Source organism: Eulemur rufifrons, chromosome 8, assembly GCF_041146395.1.
Source record: "Eulemur rufifrons isolate Redbay chromosome 8, OSU_ERuf_1, whole genome shotgun sequence".
Taxonomy (NCBI): Eukaryota; Metazoa; Chordata; class Mammalia; order Primates; family Lemuridae; genus Eulemur; species Eulemur rufifrons.
In genome coordinates, this window is record NC_090990.1 from 87,963,997 (window position 1) to 87,982,031 (window position 18,035).

Consider the following 18,035-nt stretch of genomic DNA (forward strand, 5'->3'; position numbering starts at 1 on the left):
CTGGCCTTTGCCAGAAGCTTCAGAGGAATGGTATGGAGATGAGTCAGGCAATGAAATATAGTGAAATGATTTAGAATGAATGAGCATTTGAGTGAACGGGAGGCTGGGGGCAGAAACCAGCAACCATGTGCCGAGAATGACCGGCAAGCCAAGGGGCTCTTTCAGAGGAAATGAGTGGATCTGGTGCCAGATATGGATAGTGGAGGCGAAAGAGAAAGCTTCCACCTTATTAGAAACTGCAGACTAACAAAAACTTGGAATTTTTCTAAATAGGTTTATAGAACTTTTGTTTTTAGGATATTTTAATAGCATTACTCAAAATTACAAATATACAGACAAACAAAACAATTTTCATGCTTTAACGTGATGGGACAATGTGAGTTAAAGTTAAGCAGGTTTCTTGTAAATCTTTGAAAAGCCTTTAAAATTCTAACATATATTACAAGTCTCCACAGAGGAGATATAGCATTCAGTGGTGGTCAAAAATAATTTGAACATGAAAATTATTTCTTGCAGAACATCTTGTTGGATTAGTGTGCTAGCGAGTCCACTTGGGGACACACCCTGACAGATACAGTACTGAAGGTCTACTATGGGTCAGGTGTTCCAGCAGCCGTACGACTCTCGGTCCTCACCATATTCTCATTATCCCATTTAGCAGATGAGGGTACTAAGGCTTAGAGGCTTTAAGTCATTTATTTTAAGAGCAGGCAGCCACTGAGTATTTAACTACCAAGTCCTCTATTTGCATAATGCTTCCTTCCACACTATGGATATACAAGACCTTCAAAATCAGACTTTCCCAGCAGACTCCAGAACACTTGATCACTGGATTTTTCTGAGTTGTTTTCAACAATTTCTGAAGCCTTTTCCTGGGATGCAGGATTTCATGCATGCTGGGCCTACTGGTACAGCTTCCATCCATTTGCATTCACCTGCCCTGGTGCACGGCTTCTGGTGGTATCACTGGGGTTTCAGATTACTCCTCTCCCTTTGTTCCCCAGAACCTGACATCTATAAACATGACAACACAGGCAGGAAAGGGCACAATGAGCAATCTCCAGCTTCTTAATGCAGGCTGGTAGGATGTGGGGAGGGGAGGGAGGGCATGATAAGGTCCCAATGTCTCACACGTCCCTGGAATTGACATGCACCAGGCTAGTGCTTGCGGTCACTACTATCACAAACCGTTTAGTGTTAAATTTAGAATAAAAACCAATTAAAAGATAACAAGGAAACATATGCTCGGAATGGCAAGAATCAACATGACTGCTAGCTGCTGCAGGGACGTGTTAGTATGTCTTATAAACCTGAATCTTCCCTTACCCATTCTCAATCTCTCACCCACATCCCTGGTTTGTCTCCACCCAAATGGCTTTCAGTGGAAAAACCATTGGGATTTTTACTACAGCAGATGGACTAACCTGCATCTGAAAACCGGAGTTCAAAAAGGATCACTGTTGACCCTTTTCCCTGAGTCTGGTCTGTGCTCACAGGTACGTTAGAATAATGACTTGGCTGGGCTTGAGGTGCTTCTACTCGGAGTTACTGCCACAGTACAGGGTCCCCATTCCTCTCTTACATCTAAAGAAGGTGTGGCTGCAGTTTGGCAGCCTGCGTTAGACAACCCAGGAAGGTGAGTTTGCTGCCGTTGGCATCCCCGGCTATGTCAGTATCTGGAAGCCAATCATAAAAGTCGGTGATTCTGCTACAGCAGTCCATGCCAGCCAGTTTACTGTCCTGGGTGCAGATCTTCTTATTCTTACTGTACCATCACTGGGGAGACGCCACAGGGCCCACAGGGTCTCTACTGATGTCTCCCTAGGAGATTTCTGCAGGTGGCACTGCCACGGCTCACCCTCCTTGCCCTCCACATCCTAGCAGTCACCTATCAGTGACATTTCCTAAATTACTGCCACATCCACTCTCCCTGGACGTTTCTTCCCCCTTCATCCAGAACCTCAGCAGCTCCCACCTGGTTACTCCAAAGTGTTACTGACTGCCCCCATCTCTCTCGTGTTTCCATATCCCCCAACCATGCTCCATGCTGTTAGTAGATGCACAGTCAGACACAGACTGAAATCCACTGAAATCCCTTAGTTCCTCCGGAGGTGTGGCTTGCCCCAGACCTGCCCCTGTGGCTCTCTGCAGCCTCCAGCCTCGCCCCACACGCAGCAGGTGGACCGTGCTTTCTCACACACTCCTGGCCTTTTCCCACTTAGAGCTCCATTCCTGGAGTCGGGGGCTGATGCTCGCTCAGCCTCCACCTGCGGCCCAGGCAGCCCCGCCTCCGGGAAGGTTTTCCTTACTCCCGCCCCAGTTGGGATTATGAGGCTTTCTTTTGTGCTTCCTTTTCTCTCGTGTGTCTGTATCACACTCTTCGTTGTAACCTCTGGTTTAGTGGACACTTCCCAGGGATTTGATGAGCACCTGGAAGGCAGGGCCTAGCTCTCATTCATCAGTGTGTTTCCAACACTTCACACAGGGCCGGGCACGCGGTGAGAGCTCGTCCATCCCGGGCTGCTGCTCCTGCTGAATTTGCAGACTCACAGATTTGCACCTCCAGCTCTGACCGCTCCCCTGAGCTCAGACTCGCATATCTAATGGCCTCTTTCACTTTTCCACGTGGATGTCTTTATGGAAACTCAAAATTGGCAAGTCTACACGAGGCTCTTTTGCATTTCCCACCCTTTTCCTACCTGTTCCATCCCAACACCCTGAAATTGGTGGATGGCACTTCTGCATAATCAGTCACTCAAGCAAATATCTAGGAATCGTCTTCGATTCCTCTTCCTCTGCCACTCTCTCCCCCAGGCCCACCCCATCACCAAGTTTCTCCATCCCTTAAACAAACCAAGGTCTGTTCCTTCCTCTCCATGTGCCTTCCTTTCCACTGCCAGCATTACTGTTTTAGGTCCCTAACTGGTGTCCCTGTGTCCACTGTGGCATCCCCGGGAGCCATTCTGCACCCAGTGCAGGAGACATCCAAAAACATGCATCTAATTGGTGCACCCCCTTGCTGGCTTCCTCCCCAGGGACCTAGATAAGGTCTGTGGCTCTGCATGGCCATCCCCAGCCTCTCCTACCTCCAGTCAGACCACTGCTTCCTCGCTCACCCTGCCCCAACCCCACCAGCCTTCCCACCGCAGGTTTCTCCACCAGCCATTCCCTCCTGCTGCGATGCTGTCCTCCACCTCACCCGCCACATCTGGGCATCAGTGCCACTCAGTGGGGCCTTCCCTGGCCACCACCTATAAAGGGGGCCAGTTTCTCTGTTACCCTCCATCACATACCCTATTGATTACCCTCACAGCCCATCCACAGTTCATAATATTTTTCTTATTCTTTATTTGCTTTTTCACGCTGTCTCCTCCACATCCACTCTACCAGTGCAGGGACCAGGCTGCTGCACAGTGCTGCTTGCCCGATGCCTGCACAAATTAGACTCAGGAAACAGCTACTGACTGGCTAATAAGTGGATATAAGAATTTTAAAAAAAGAACAGTCAACAGAACTATATGAGAGATTTTCTTTGGTTTCATTTGGCTTATTTATGTTTAAGTATAAATTGTTAATGACCTCAACCAGCCCAGCGAATGCAGGACACTTGATCTACATAGATCCCAACATTTAATTTTCCCCGAAGAAAGATACTGTGGCAATTTTCAAGGAATCACACTTTTTTCTACCTGACCCTGTAAAGAATTTAGAGACCAGGAAAGGGTGGGAGCTGGCATTTCCTGATTGTCCTCATCCACGTGACTGTGGTATGGTCAGTATTGAGTGTGAACCCACTGTGAGCAGAATCTACGCAACATCCGAGGGGAGCTGCAAAGAGGTGGAGACAGAGTCCCTGTTCTCTAAGGGCAGAAGCAAAACAGACCAGATAAAAAAAAAAGCTGAAACTGCCCCCAGACACATCAATATATAGAGAGCCAATTACCACAGTAATTGACTAGGTTTATAACAAACAGACAAGAGGGACCAGGGCAGTCAGCACGGCAGTGGAGGCACACACAGAGTGACTTTATAAGCCGCCCCTGTGGAATAGACCTGACTAAAGAAAAGCCCCAAGGACAGAGGAGGATGTCAGGGGAGCGTGGGCCATGGGTCTCCCCTGTTACGCTGGTCTCCCCTGGTACTGGCACTCACATTTCACCGACAAAGCAGTTATTTCAATGAGCAGATTTATTGAGAAATTGAGCTGAAGAAATGCTTCTTTCTATCTTTATTTTTCTTTCTTTCTTTCCTTTTTTAATCAGCAAAAGCAATGATATTTTACAGTCTTCTTGAACCTGCTTGGGCTTTGCAATTGCTCTACACTGAGGGCACTTCCAGCATCAAATTCTAAGTAAGTGAATGAATGCTATCCCTTGCCAGGGCTTTGCGCAGTTAAGTCTTAGTGGGGTTGTCAGTTCCTTTCTAATCACACTGGGCTTTAACAGGAGATAAGGGTGGCCACTTTCTGGAGCCCCAGGGTATGAGCTGTGCTTAGGCACTGTCCCCTCTCCAGCCTCAGTGCGCAGCCACAGCCCTTAAGAGGTCTACAGACAGCCTTTCTCCAAGCTGCAGGGCAGTGGTCTGGGCATTCCCTGTGACCTAACGGTCCTCTCTGCAGAAAGGCTTTACTTTGCAAGGTGTCTCTCACCCATTTCCACACCTGTGCCCCTGCTTCCCCCTTGCAGTGTCTCCCAGAGTCCTCCTGAGAGCAGCCACCTTCAGTACAGGCACTTTGATACTTGACAACTGAACCCTGTCCCTGAGAAGCTTTCCAAGAAATGGGATGAACCATGAAGGTGGAAACATCTTCTGGATCTTGCAACAGTTTTCCTCGCCTCTTTTGTGGGTCCCCCTGAGCGCTCAGCCACGCTATCCTGCTGACACTGGCTGGCCAGTTGTCCTGCTTTCTCCTCCACATCTAGAATTCCACTGTGTAGATCAATAGCAAACACTCAGTAGCACTTTGAATGAATGCACAAACATCATTATATTGCAAAGGAATTCACAGCCTTCCCTCAAGGTGCTGCTAATTGAGTTCTACATATCGCTGGCTCTGCAGGCAGCCAGGTGTCAACAATAAAGGAAAAATTGACTTGGAAATTTCTAAGAGAAGGAAGTTAACCTGACTGGAAAACCGTCTACTTATCATCAGTAACAGAGACTGAAATGATGTATTCTGGAGCCTTTGACTGCTGTGACCTTAATCATCTGCATTTCATAGTGTAGCTGGCCTTTGGGGCAGGCTTGAAAATGATGTCACTATACTCATTTAAAAAAATAATAATTATTAATACTTGCCTGATCCATTTCTTGCTGAATTCCTTAACATTCGCTCTTTTTTAGATAGTTGTAGTTTTTTCCTCTAATGTATATCTTCTATTAATTGAACCAACTTTTATTTTTTTTTTTTTTGTTGAGACAGAGTCTCACTTTGTTGCCCAGGCTAGAGTGAGTGCCGTGGCGTCAGCTTAGCTCACAGCAACCTCAAACTCCTGGGCTCAAGCGATCCTACTGCCTCAGCCTCCCGAGTAGCTGGGACTACAGGCATGCGCCACTATGCCCGGCTAATTTTTTCTATATAGATTTTTTTTAGGTGTCCATATAATGTGTTTCTATTTTTTTAGTAGAGACGGGGTCTCGCTCAGGCTGGTCTCGAACTCCTGACCTTGAGCAATCCACCCGCCTCGGCCTCCCAGAGTGCTAGGATTACAGGCGTGAGCCACCGCGCCCGGCCTGAACCAACTTTTAAAGAGTTCCATGAGATTCAGGAAAATTCTTCCTCTGAAAACAGAGTAAACTAGAAATGGACCAGAAATGGCTAGTGGCCAAAGGACAAAAGCTTAGATGAAAGGGGTTTGATTATTTGTTGATGTAGCTCAAAGTGTTTTTGTATCTCGTGTTTCAGTTTAAACACAGGTTGCATGTATACCTAATACATATCCCCTCATCCCCCACAGAGAAAACTTTCCTGCCGATTTTATAAAAGAGAAGCAACTATATGACGAGTGGCAAAAGAAATACTGTTGTTGACTCCCACAACATTAACTGGTAGCCGGAAACTTGGAATAATAATCACTAATTGGAGGTACCCAAATGGATCTAACCCTGTTCCTAATAACTAATTCTAGTCCCGTCTTGTGTTTGATCACTTGGTTTTCATGTCTAGCCTGTTCTTTTAATGCCAAATTCCCACACATCATATTATCCAACTCCATCCCACCTCCCACACTAAAAACAATCAAACCTGGACGACAGGAGAGGAGGATGAACAGCTGGAACAAGACTGCCTTCAGGGTGATAAGAGGGTGAGCTTGTGCCAGGCGGTTGGAGGGGAGGGTGTTTGGAGAGATGCTCTCTCAAACAACACATTGTCATTTCCCTCGGAAAGGGAAGAAGAAAAGATGAAAACATGGCATTCATTCATTTGTTCATTCAGAAAGTATGTACTGACTGCTTGCTAGATGCTGTGCATAGCCAGATGCATTGCAAGAGACGGGGTAGGAGTAGGAAGAGAATTCAGAGATTTGTGGACAAGGCCCCCCACCTTTCAATAATTGTTGACCTCCTTATGCCTGTGAGAATGTAAAAGTGTTCCTCGAAAGCAGGATTATTAATTGAAATCAGAATAATATATGAGCCTAACAAAAACACAAACACTACTAATAAGTCATCTCTCCGCCCCAACATCCACTTATGTTTGAACTGGATTGTTAATAGGGCCGGAGTCTGGGGACTCCAACAGAGGAGGAATCAGTTTCTGCATCTATATGCAGCCAGTGGAGCCCGATGGCACAGACTTTGACCCACAGGTGACAGGGAAGGCTGATAGAGCGGAACACTTTCATGGGTTCTCCCGCTTTGGAGGCTGCGTCTGACAGCTCCTTTGCACTTGAAAGGGAGTGCCAGCCCCGCCCCCCACTGCTCATCAAAAAGCCTTCCCAGGGCCACAGAAAGCAACCCTGCCCTGCAAAAGAAAACATCTCATATGGGTGGGAAAAGTGGTGTTTATTTCCTGTTTTTTTTCCCCCAGAAAAGGGGTTGCAATGGGGACTGAAAACGGTTGGCAAAGGATGTGATCCTGCGCCAGATTTTAAGAATGGAGGCTTCACTCTCCCTTCCCACCAGCCTGGTTAGCATGTGGCCTGTGACTTCCGAAATACGTGTTGGTGATCACGTGAAGGGTGAGTTTCACCCTGGGCAAGCTTTACTGATATTCCTAAAAAATTTTTATCAGTTGTTATTCTTCCAAAATAGAAAGATACACTGCAAATCTTATTAAAATACTACTACTACTAATAGTAGTAATAATAATAATGAGTCCCAAGGCACTGAACACTTCCAAAATGCTAGACATGATGCTTCATGTATAATCCTTGTATTAAATCCTTATACAACCTGGCAATATAAGTGTTAACAGCCCTATTTTACAGACACAGAAACTGAGGCTCACAGCCATTATGTAAAATTCTCAAGAGCCCCATTTAAGAAAAATTTTGAAGCAATTCTGTCTAACACTAAACCCTTGCTATAAACAGCTACATTAAACTACTTCCATTGCAATATCGGTCGAGTTAACCTACTTAGCCTTCAGTAAGGCATTATTAAATGTTGCATTCCGTTATCAGAAATAGAAATCATTTTCTGAGTTCATAGAGTCACAGAACATTAGAAATAGCAGAAACTCTATAATCTAAGTTCATTATTATACAGATGAGATTATTTTGAAGAGGGTTAAATAATTTACCCAAGGTCAGCCCGCAGGCTAATGGCTGCACTGAAACAAAAAACCCAGTTCTCCTGAATCCCAATCCATTGATCTTTCCCTCAACCGCCTTAGAGTAGAATGGGCAATACAGCAGTCACCCGATTATCTGTATTTTCGTTTTCTGTGGTTTCAGTTACCTGTGATCAACCTGGGTCCAAAAATAAGTACAATAAGCTATTTTAAGAGACAGGGACCACATCACATAATTTTTATTACAGTGTATTGCTCTAATTGTTCTATTTTATTATTGCTGTTGTTAAAGTTTTACTGAGCCTAATTTAGAAATTAAACTTTATCATAGGTATGTATGTATAGGAAAAAGCACAGTTTATGTAGGGTTTGGTACCATCCACAGTTTCAGGTATCCACGGGGGGTCTTAGAACATATCCCCCAAGGTTAAGGGAGGACCACTGTGTAGACATATTACTGCTTGAGACATGAGGAGCTCACCCCAGAAGATGTGAAAACTCCAAGGGTGTCAAGTTCAGATTCTCACATTTGATGTAAAATCTCCCCTTGCATCACCCCTTATCTTGTGACTTTTTTCCCCCAATATATTTCTTGCAGAGAAAATGAGTGTGGACTGGAGTCTATAACTTAATCAAGATAAAATTCCAGGTAAATATATGTCTTATACTGCTTAGCCTCTAGCCATATGCTCACTTCTCCTGGGTCTGTGTCACCATGGCCAGCCCAGTTGCACATTGAGCTACATGTCACATAAAAGAAAATGGGCTATACCAATTGGCCCATTTTAGCTTTCTGAATCCAGGAAATAGAATAAGCTTGGCCATAAGTAGAGTTTCTTCTCTTTATATCCCACCCAAGAATACAGGCCTCTCTCTTCTCCTCAGTCTGATATTTAGCAGTTACCTCCTGTAGCAATACATTATTCTAGGAGCTATGGGGATTCAGAAGGCAACTGCAAGGGCGCTGTGATTGCTACTTCATCTGCCTGGATCATTCTTCCCCCAGATCTTTGCATGACCAGCTCCTTTTCATCTTCCAGGTCTCAGCTCAAAATCACCCTCGCTGAGGCCCTCTCTACACCTGCCATCTGAATTTACCTCCAATCTTCCACCCAACCCCTAACACATCAACGGGTTTCTGTTTCTTCATACCGTCTATCACTATCTGAAAGTATTGCTTTCATTTATTTGTTGCTTGCCATTTTGTCTTTTTCCACTAGGATATAAGCTTCAGAAACACAGGAAAATGTTCTGTGTCATTCATCATCATATGCCCAGTGTCTAGTCCAATATCTAGATATAGAAGGTGTTGAATAAATGAATGAATAAGCCCATTCCCAGGAAGCAATCAATCAAACTGTGAAAGCAACGCTTACATATTTGGAGTAGTTGAGAGTAGTCCAGAATATGGTATAATTACCTACTAAATTGTACGATATAGACAATATGTTACTATTGTCAGGCCCATAATTATATATGAAAGGAGTTTTGACTCACCACCAGAATGATCCCATCAACCAAAATACTCTCTAGGTTGAATGTGAAACTATAACAATTTGTGGTTTCTAGAGGAAAACAAAATAAAGAAAATGAAGGCTTCTTTGAATACCGTTTCAAGTAACCTACATAGAGTTTGTCTGAGATAGTAAAACGAGGACAGTGTTGCCTTGAGTGCAAAGCTGAAGAAATCAGTTTATCGCCTTTAATCCTGATTGTTGGCATGTTTCCAAGTCCCTGCTGTGTCCAGGGGCTTAAGACAGTTCAGTTCTGCACACAAGCCTAATGATCAATGGCTCCATCAGAGAAAAGTCCTGGTCCAAAGTGAAAACCACTCAGAAGAGTCTTCCTGCCTGCGACACTCCTCCGAGGAGATGACACTAGGACATGACCCTGGAGGCCACCGTGCCGTGGCTGCAGTGTGGAAGCTGGTACAGTGAAAGGGACAAAAGGGGTGAATAAGAGAACTCACTGCCTGTCGGGCTTGGAGAAAAGTGTACATCCTATTCAGGTCCTGAACTAACAGCTTTGGCGTCATCTGGGAGCTTGTCAGAAAGGCAGAATGTCAGGCAGCACCCAGACTTACAGAGTCAGAATCTCCATTTGAGCAAGATCTAGGTGACACATACACGCATTACGTTTTGGGAAGCACTTCCATATAGGGGAACAAAAACTACGCCAACCACTGTGTCATCGTCATGGACTGTGGCCCCAAGCACCCTACAACAAACAACCAGAACTCCAGAAAACTGAAGGTGCGTGGCAGTGGACCCGCCATGAAGTCCAACCAGGGTTGACACCTGCCCCTGGTATGTTCACCTTAGACCAGTGTCTTGACTCCAGCTCATTTTGTCCACTGACTTTCCTACTTTGATCTCCTTTGATCTCTTTTTGGGCAATTGAGAGGCAAAAGGGTATGAAGCCACTGCCAGTATATCTCAGCAGGTAAAGGCATTCTTTTTTATTTATTTATTCATTTAAAAATTTTATGTGATCTTGTTTGGAAATAAAGGAATTCTTTTTCATCCTGACTTTGCTACCTACTAGTTTTGTGACTGCAGCCAAGTTATTTAAGCTCTCTGAGACATTATTTCCTCATCTATAAAATGGGGATGGCAAGACTGAAGTGATATGTAAGCTTGAGGATTAAACCCAAAAAGCTATAGAACATGCTTAGCAAGGTGCCTGGCTCGAAGTAAGTGCACAAGAAATAGTAGCTGTTTGGTATTATTATTTTTAGTAACTTCCTCTGTCAACCTACAGATCCAGTTTACTCTGGACTCACAGTGTCAGAGCCTAGGGACTTGAAGACTCAGACTAAACCCTCCCACATATGTTTAGGGGAGCATAGGGCCTCTTCGGGAGGCTCTGTGGATGACACCATCAGGCTTAGCTTTGGCAGCACCTTCACAAGGCCTGACTGCCTGTGAGTGCCACAGAACAGCTGTCTTTTCTAGATCCCCCTGCTCACTGCAGGGCTTTGCATGCAGCAGGCCCTCAGCAAACACTTGTTGAAAAAATTAATTAATCATTTAGAGAAAATACCTATATGCCAAATTTCTTTGCTGCTTGAGTGCTAACTTTGTTGTTGTAAATGTATACAGAAAGATCCTTTGGAGTTAGTTTGCAACCCTAGGGTTGTAAAACATAAAGCATTATAGAAATTTAAGTCATTACTCTTCATTGAATTTTTTACAAGCTTGTGTCCTTAACTTAATCAGATTTTTATGCCATGTGCTGCAATGACGCTAGTGAGCCTAAGAACTACACCAGCGTCAAATACACAAGATCAGGTCTCAGCTGACCAGCACTCTCAGACTGAATTCGAAGGCTGACTGGTGACTGACTGTTGTTTTTGGTTCAGCCATAGCAGAAGACTGCTCCCAATCCTGGAAGAGGTGCCTGCTGAGTCTGTCCTGGGCTATCTCCACACAAAAGCAAATTGGTGGCAAGTAGTAGACGTGGCATCCTGTGTGGTGGAAATGCAATGCCACGCAGGTGGTTCACTCTTGTCTTTGACTTTAATCTGACTTGCGCCTGCTTAGAGCTGGAGGGTCACTTTAGGGGATGAACTCTCAGCTTGTGCCTTGGAGGAAGAAGTCATTCTTCTCAGCTTTCCCCATGGGAAGGAAGCAACAGGCTAGAAAAAAGAATGTGGGTTGTGGACTAGAAGGTGCAATAGAAAGGAAGAGCTTGGTTATTGCAATTTGTTCACCCAGATAACCCCACTGGGGTGCACCAAAAGCAATGGTAAGAAAAGGCTACAACAAAGGTCAGATCTAAAGCAGTAATGAAAGTGGTATTGGAAAAGGAAAGGAAGAAAGACCCAAAGAAATCCAGCCCTGAATGGAGTATAATAAAATAAAAAGAAAGAAAGAAAATGTACTGTGCTTAGTGTATCAGGTGGAGGATTACAATTAACCCCATGAAAGGTCTCATGTGAAGAAGGTTCACTTTTTCTTAGTCATTTCCCTGGGAGCTACAGATATATAGCTCTCTACTGGCTTCTTCTGAAGTAAGGAAAGATAAAGGATTCGTTCCTTTAACAAACTGTGGGTGCTAATGACATGCCAGGTGCTGTATTAGGGACAAAGACTCAAAGATTAATAAGATGTAGTCCTTCAGTGCTGTGTGTGGAAACTAAAAAAAAAAAAAGAAAGAAAAAAAAAGAAAAGAAAAGAAAAACAAGATGTGGTCCTATTGTTTTGTACTTCCAGACTTCTGTCCAAAGTTCAGCTTTCTGTAGATATAATTGTGTGTTTCCTCATTTCAGTTAACTTTATAAGTCTTCACTCAGGATAACATAAACTTTTCAGAATATATTTTTCCATCCTTTAAAATGGTTTTATTATAAAAGTGACAGATGCTTGAGGGGAAAGCAATATGGAAGTTTTCAGTACAAAAAAAAGTCCCTCATCCACATCCCTAATCTTGGAGCAAACAGATAATTTGCTCTTACATATAAATGAAGTTATTTTGAGATTATATGCATATTTCTCTATAAATATATTATGTATGTTTATATGTATGTGTTATATATACACACGTGCATGTATATGCACACATGTATAATATATAATATATATAAAATATATAAAATATATGGTATATATATTTTTTTAGAGAAAAGATAAACGATTTTAAAACAAATATATATATAATATATACTCATAATTTTTTTAAAAGTCCAGACCCTAATATATGCTTTCTTCTACAACTGCTTTGCTCACTTCCAAATGGCCAGGAGTAGAATCTCTCCGGGTGGAGAGAGAATAAACTGGTAGCAATGGTTGCCTGATTGCCTCTGGGGAGTAGAGCTGGATTACTGGGAAATAATAACAGGAAGGTTTACTTTTCATTTTATTCTGTTTTTTGCATTTTGACTACTTTAAAAACTAAACTTTTGAAATTAAAAAAAGGAAGAGAAATATGATAAGTGCTGTGAAGTCTATTATTACGTGAGACAGCCGTGCAGGGACGTGGCAATACAGGGAAGTGTGGACAGTGCTGCCAGAGGCTCCACATAACGGCTGTCAGAGTATCAAATAGGCAGCAGAGAACTCTGCCCAGGGCTCAAGGGAGGCGTGGTGGGAGTGGTGCAGTTGCCCCTCGCTCATGCGCAGTTGGAAGGAGGGGGACGGCAGAATGGAGGCAAGATTAGGTAGATTGAGAATCACAGGCTCCGAAGTTCAGAAGTGTAAAAAACCTCAATGCCATCTTCCAAACCAGGGGGAACCTTGGTCCTGCACCTAAGTTGAGGCCTGACACTGGGCAGAGTATCAGTTAATAGTAAATGGCAATTTATAGAGCTGAAGAGGGCAATTCAAAAATGCAAGGAAGACACAGAAATCATAGCCAGGAAGACTAATTTGCTCATCTGATGGGCCAAGGAAGAGAAGAAGGCCCCCCTAGAAATTAGGCAACAGAACGGACACCAGGGAAAAAAAGAAAAAAAGAAAGTTTCTAATCGAGGACAAGAGAGGGACCCAAAAGCAAATTTCTGAGTGAGACAGAGTAGTGGTAGAGACTTTAGAGAGCACATCTGTGACCTTGGCCTTGGCAGGGAGGGAGTCTCTGGGCCCCTGTACTATGCAGAAGCAAACAAAAAGGTTCTGGATTGACAGCAAGTGACCTTGTGTCATCAGAGTGGAGGGTTCACAGGGCAGGCAGTAGTCAGTGACACAATGGCTGGAGAGCTCGGAGGGGGTGGCAGGCTGACTAATGGTCCCCCAAGTCCTAATCTCTGGAACCTGTGAATGGCAAAGGGGATTTTGCAGATGTGATTAAATTAAGGTTCTTAAAAATGGGGATATTATCCTGGACTATCTGGGTGGGCCCAATGCAATCAAAAGGGTCCTTATAAAAGGGACACTAGAGGAGTCAGAGTCACAGAGAAGGCCATGTGACTCAGAGATTGGAGCTATGTACTTTGAAGATGAAGGAAGGGGCCACGAGTCAAGGAATATAGGTGCTCCTAGGAAGTGGAAAGGACAAGGACAGAGATTCTCCCCTCAAGTCTCCAGAAGGAACCAGACCTGCTGACACCTTGACTTCAGTCCCGAGACACTGATTTTGGACTTCTGTCCTTCAGAACTCTAAGAGAATAAATATGTGTTGTTTTAAGCCACCAAGTTTGTGGTAATTTGTTACAGCAGCCATAGGAAACTAATACAGGGAGCGAAGTTGGCTGCTGCTGCTGAGAAGGCAGTAAGGAGTTAGTGAAGGGCGTCAAGCTGAGGGCTGCCGTGAAGTTGCATTTTAAAAAGATAACAGATGGTGAATTATCGAATGGAGTCGAGTGGCAGGAAACTGAAGCAAAGGAGATATATGAGGAAGCTATTTCAATCGTTTTTATAAAGAGACCCTGGAAGGAATGGAGAGGAGGAGACACCTGTTGAAGACATATTTAGGTGGTGAGAAGGACGTTGTGCTGGTTGAATGTGGAGGGTGGAGGAGCCTCAAGGACTCCTCACCGTCCTCCGTGAGTGGAGTGCACACCGACACAGTGGAGTGCACGTGGGAAGAGAACAGAGCTGCTGGTCATTGAGGTCCCGTAGACTATCCAGGGGGATGCTCCACACTCAAGAGCCATTGAGGTCTGAACCCCAGGGAAACGGAGAGGATTCGAGGTGTAGGCTGAGGCAGATGCAGAAGGGAAGCACCCAGCAGTAGTGAAGAAGAGAGACGTGTGAAGAGCAAAATGTGTTAAGAACAAAAGAGATGAAGTGCAAATAATTTCTTTAGAGGAGTACAGTCAAAAATGAATGAGAAATAAAGGCCAGATATTTGTGAAGAAAATCTGGACAGAATAGCATTGGGGGCAACAAGGGAAGAGAGAATTTTCAAGAAGGTGACCCTGGGTGAGAGGGACAAATTGTTCAGCTGAGACAGACAGAATGATCCCAGGATGGACATCAGGGAACCTCTGAGGAAGAAGCCCTGACCTCCTTCTCCAGCACTGTTTCTGTGCAGCAACGTGTTCAGAGTGGAAAGCAATAATTTGAAGAGTGAAATGGAGTTGAGAAAGTAGAGAAAAGATCTGTAAATTACTCTTTTAAGTAATTTGGTGGTAATGCATTAAAAAGAAACAGTGGGAAAAGGGTCACATGTTTATAAATAGAATACTTTCTAGAAGACACGAGGTTTGGGAAGAGAGAATTCAGTGGCTGAAGAGATAGCAGAGATCAGCAAGGAGAGGGGTAGTGAGTGAGTGAGGTCTCAGAGGAAGCAGAGAGGGATGGGAGCCCTTGTGCATGAGGAGAAGGTAGCATGAAGAGGGGAGGCCTCACGACATTTTCTGAGGCCAAAGATGATGGGAGACAATAGAAGTAAGTTTAGACATGGGACAGGGGAGGTGGGAGAATTAGAGAATGTCATTTCTGATAGTTGATTGCTCTGTAAAAAAAAAAAATTAAGATAAGCTCATCGTAGGGATTAGAAATGGAAGTATATTTTTCACAGGCTTCCATAAAACTTATTTAGAGAGAGACGATCCTCAACGTTGGTAAGGCCAAGCCACACAGGTGAAGTATGACAAGTCGCTGTTGAATGGATGGCTTCCTTCTGAAGATCTGGCCCAAAACATCCATCTCTGAATTTTCATCAGTCAGTTGTAACTAAAGGATGTTACAGGTCTACAAGAAAACCCAGTGGAAGTCACCACACATCAGAAGAGCCATTACTACCGTCACTACCACCACCACTGACAATAGCAACAATGAACAACTGTTGAGTGCTTACTATGTTCTTAGCACTGTGGTAGAATCTGGGAATTTAAAGTTGAACGAAGCATAGAACTTACTCTTGAGAATTTTGTGATTTTGTAGAAAGGAGACTTTTTACCTAAACGACTAACATGCACACATAATTCATATGGATCCATAAATTATCACAGCTGGGGGGCCACAGAGGTCATTGCAGATGGGGTCCAGATAAGTAACTGACTAAAGCATTATCACCTGCCTGAGTCTAGATTTCCAACCCTTAAATCCTGTGCTCTTTCCATGTCATTTCACCTTGATAAATTTTTCTTTCCTATTCAATCCCTAAGCAATTTTTGGTGTGTGATCATAGGAACAGAAGCAAAAAACAGAGAAACCCTTTTCACTAGCAGAGTTTTAAAGTCAGAGCAGGCAAGAACATATAATCAAAGGTCTCAAATCCAAAAAGAGTGTCCGCTTGTGTGTCATGGAAGATACAGCCCTCTCAGCACACTTGTCACCCTAGCATAAAGTCTCACTCTGTATGGATCCTCTCAGAGTGCAGAATAGAAGAACATCCTCCTTTGTCTTGTGTACTTATCATTCTTAATCAGTAACATGTTCCCATGCAGGGTTCTGGAATGAAAGAAAATTAGGGCTAGGGAGGAGAAAAATATTTAAAGCAAGAACGAGACTAAACAACAAAACGTATAAACCCTGTAACATAGAGGCAAGGCTTAGGTGGTAGACATGGACAATTGATAAAGATTGAAGTTGACATAATAAAATGTTTGAATATCTTTTAAAATATATTATAAGCAAGGAGTTATATAAAACATATTTCAAAGAACTGAAGTCAACAGTTGGGCTGTGGCAAAACAAGCCCGTGAGTGGCAAGAGAGGCTTGAGATCAAGATGGGCAGGGAATAATGCCAAAGTGTGGGCATATTTCCCTCTTGGGCTCAGTGTTGAGCCTTAAGGATACTGCAGCACTTGGGCTAGAAGCAAAGGAGAGAAAACCAGGAGCTCTGAGTAAGGTCAGACTCTCATCTCCACAAATCACAGACCCCGGCAATCCTGGAGCCACTGGCAAACAGAAATAGAAGAGGATTCAGCCCTCTGCTTCAGTCCCCAGGCTCTGGCATAGACACATAAGACAGCTTTGCCAGCTGGAACTGGTATTATCTATATTTGCTTATATTACACTGCTCTCTTGGCAAATTGGAATCAGAACAATGTTAAGATCCTTAAGTTTGAAGAGATACCAGAAGCCTGTGGTTGTGTCTTTGAGTTTAGAAGTACCAGGGCTCGGTGGGATGACTGCAGCAACTATGGCCCAGACACACATCTCTTGCTTCTTCCAGGAGAAAGTGCCCAGCCTGAGGAAAGGCTATCATGGCTCTGTTACCTCTTGAGCAAGGCAAAACGGGAATTGGTATGGAGCTCAGAGAACCTAAAGCATCTCAGCCACAGGGTCACATGTACCCCCACAGTAGCTGTGCTGACAGCAGAGGTCCCTTGTCCCAGAGGGACCCTTCCTTGGTCACTGAGTCTTAAGATGACTTATTTCTTGAGTTTTCATTGCATCATTTAGCAAGTCACATATCCACAATTTGGCCTCATCCAAATGCCATATGGACAAGCTCAGAAGAAATCCCATGAATGGCAATTCTTAACGCAGTCTTGGTTGATCAGATTACAAACATACTGGCCAGTGCTGCTGCTGTACCAGAAGGTGAATTGAGGTGGTGTCAAAATTCCAATTTCTTATACTTACTTGGACTGAATACTAACTTGCTGTCAAGACAGCAGACAAGGATTTTTATTTGTGAGCCTGTTATCCTGACCTGTATAAACACTTGGGCCAATGGGGATTTCCTTATAACACAAACAGTAGGAAAAGTGAGCCTATGCACGGGCAGGACGGAGTGAGAAGGGGTTTTCCGTGCAAACTGCTGCAGAGGGATGCCAGGCATGTAGGGTGGGGCTGCTGGAGGAGGGAGGTAGTGGGGGTGACTGAACCCTGCTCTTCCCACTCTCCTGCTCCCTAGGAGCAACCTAACACTTTGCCCTCGCTGTGTAGCAGAGTGGACGGTGGCTGGCAAAAACCTTTAGAGGATTCTCTCTGTGACAATTAACACAGTGACCATACAGTTTTGACCCCATCCTGCATCTAAAATTCCCCCAAACACCTTCATTTTGAGATTTAGTTTTAGCAACCAAACTTTGGACACTTTAAGATGAGCACAGAAAAATGAGGGAAAATCTGAATTAATTACGTCCCTATAGAATCCTTAAGTTTGGTCTTATGGATTGTGCTTGGGCAGCTAGTACTGGCATGGAATGTAGAATCTGCTGATGAGCAGGCCACTCACCTTTACTGATGTCTTCATATTCCATCCAGAGTCGCTGCTGGACCTGCTTGTTTGGGTACCAGATAGAACAGGACTCCTCGAAGCCGTAGACAGCTTCCTGGATGTAATGGTTGCCAAACTGGTCCAGCAAAGCCACAAAATCTGCACGAGATGTAGCCCCATCCAGCGAGTGGAGAGCATTGCTGAAGGCTATGGAGAAACATCACCCAAGGAGCAAGAGTCAGGACT

General features: G+C 44.1%; 1 protein-coding gene across 2 annotated transcripts in view; it reads right to left on the bottom strand.

Moving 5' to 3' along the window:
• The window catches only part of ASTN1 (astrotactin 1), a 308,529-nt gene that overhangs the window by 55,331 nt on the left and 235,163 nt on the right, over nucleotides 1–18,035 (bottom strand). For both annotated transcript variants that reach the window (XM_069478389.1, XM_069478388.1), the window contains exon 16: nucleotides 17,808–17,996. In XM_069478389.1, coding sequence (XP_069334490.1) covers nucleotides 17,808–17,996 — 189 coding nt within the window. The remainder of the gene's footprint in view (nucleotides 1–17,807; nucleotides 17,997–18,035) is intronic.